The 978-nt window shown below is 55.2% G+C and overlaps 1 protein-coding gene across 2 annotated transcripts in view; it reads left to right on the top strand.

Moving 5' to 3' along the window:
* Nucleotides 1–355: 355 nt before the first annotated feature.
* TIMMDC1 (translocase of inner mitochondrial membrane domain containing 1) overlaps nt 356–978 on the top strand; it is a 28,273-nt gene continuing 27,650 nt past the window's right edge. For both annotated transcript variants that reach the window (XM_011987187.1, XM_011987188.1), the window contains exon 1: nt 356–805. In XM_011987187.1, coding sequence (XP_011842577.1) covers nt 612–805 — 194 coding nt within the window. In that variant the 5' untranslated portion in view covers nt 356–611. The remainder of the gene's footprint in view (nt 806–978) is intronic.

Raw genomic sequence — 978 nt, 5'->3', positions numbered from 1 at the left:
GGATTTTCGCTCTTGTTGACCAGGCTGGAGTGCAGTGGTGTGATCTCGGCTCACTGCAACCTCCGCCTCCTGGGTTCAAGCGATTGTCCTGCCTCAGCCTCCCAAGTAGCTAGGATTACAGGCGCCCGCCACAATGCCCAGCTAATTCCTGGCATTTTAATTACGCTAAATTACTTCAACCTATGACCACCTCAAGCTGAATGTAACTAGCCGCACACGCTGTTTGCATGACCCAGGAACCACTAAGACACGGAACGAACGCCTGCCGGGACCACGCAGAGCTTCACTACCTGCAGCCAACTCACTTCCGTGGTGGACTCAGCACAGTAGTGGCCCGACCCGCCCTCAACCGGAAGTCTTTTGGGCTCTGGCTTTGCCGTCGCCCGGCCCCCTGGCCTTTGCCCCGGTGGGGCGGGACTTCCTGTGTCGTATTTCCAAGGACTCTAAAGCGAGGCCCAGGACTGAAGGCGTTGGTGTCGAGCCCTCTGGCAGAGGGTTATCCTGGGCCAAATGCACGGATTCTCACTTCGTACAGTTACGCTCTCCCGCGGCACGTCCGGGAGGACTTGAAGTCTTGAAGGCTCAATTTGTCCGTAGGTCGAGAGAAGGACATGGAGGTGCCGCCACCGGCACCGCGGAGCTTTCTCTGTAGAGCCTTGTGTCCATTTCCCCGAGTCTTTGCTGCCGAAGCTGTGACTGCAGATTCGGAAGCCCTTGCGGAGCGTCAGAAGCGGCCTCTCTACGTCCCAGAGCCCTATTGCCCGGAATCTGGATGGGACCGCCTCCAGGAGCTGTTTGCCAAAGAGTAAAAGTGCCTGGGGTCTGAAGTGGGTAGGGGGACGCGAAAGCGATGTCCTGCAGCGTTGGCAGCCTGGGTCAGCCTTAGGACGCCAAGGATGGTGTGCTTCATTTTTAAATTATTTTTAAAGGTTCTGATATTTGTAACCCAAACTTGTATCTTTTTTTTTTTTTTTTTTT

The sequence above is a fragment of the Mandrillus leucophaeus genome, unplaced genomic scaffold (genome assembly GCF_000951045.1).
Source record: "Mandrillus leucophaeus isolate KB7577 unplaced genomic scaffold, Mleu.le_1.0 Scaffold302, whole genome shotgun sequence".
In the NCBI taxonomy this organism is placed as follows: Eukaryota; Metazoa; Chordata; class Mammalia; order Primates; family Cercopithecidae; genus Mandrillus; species Mandrillus leucophaeus.
Note: the sequence above shows the minus strand (reverse complement) of the source record. Positions and strands in the feature narration are given on the sequence as shown.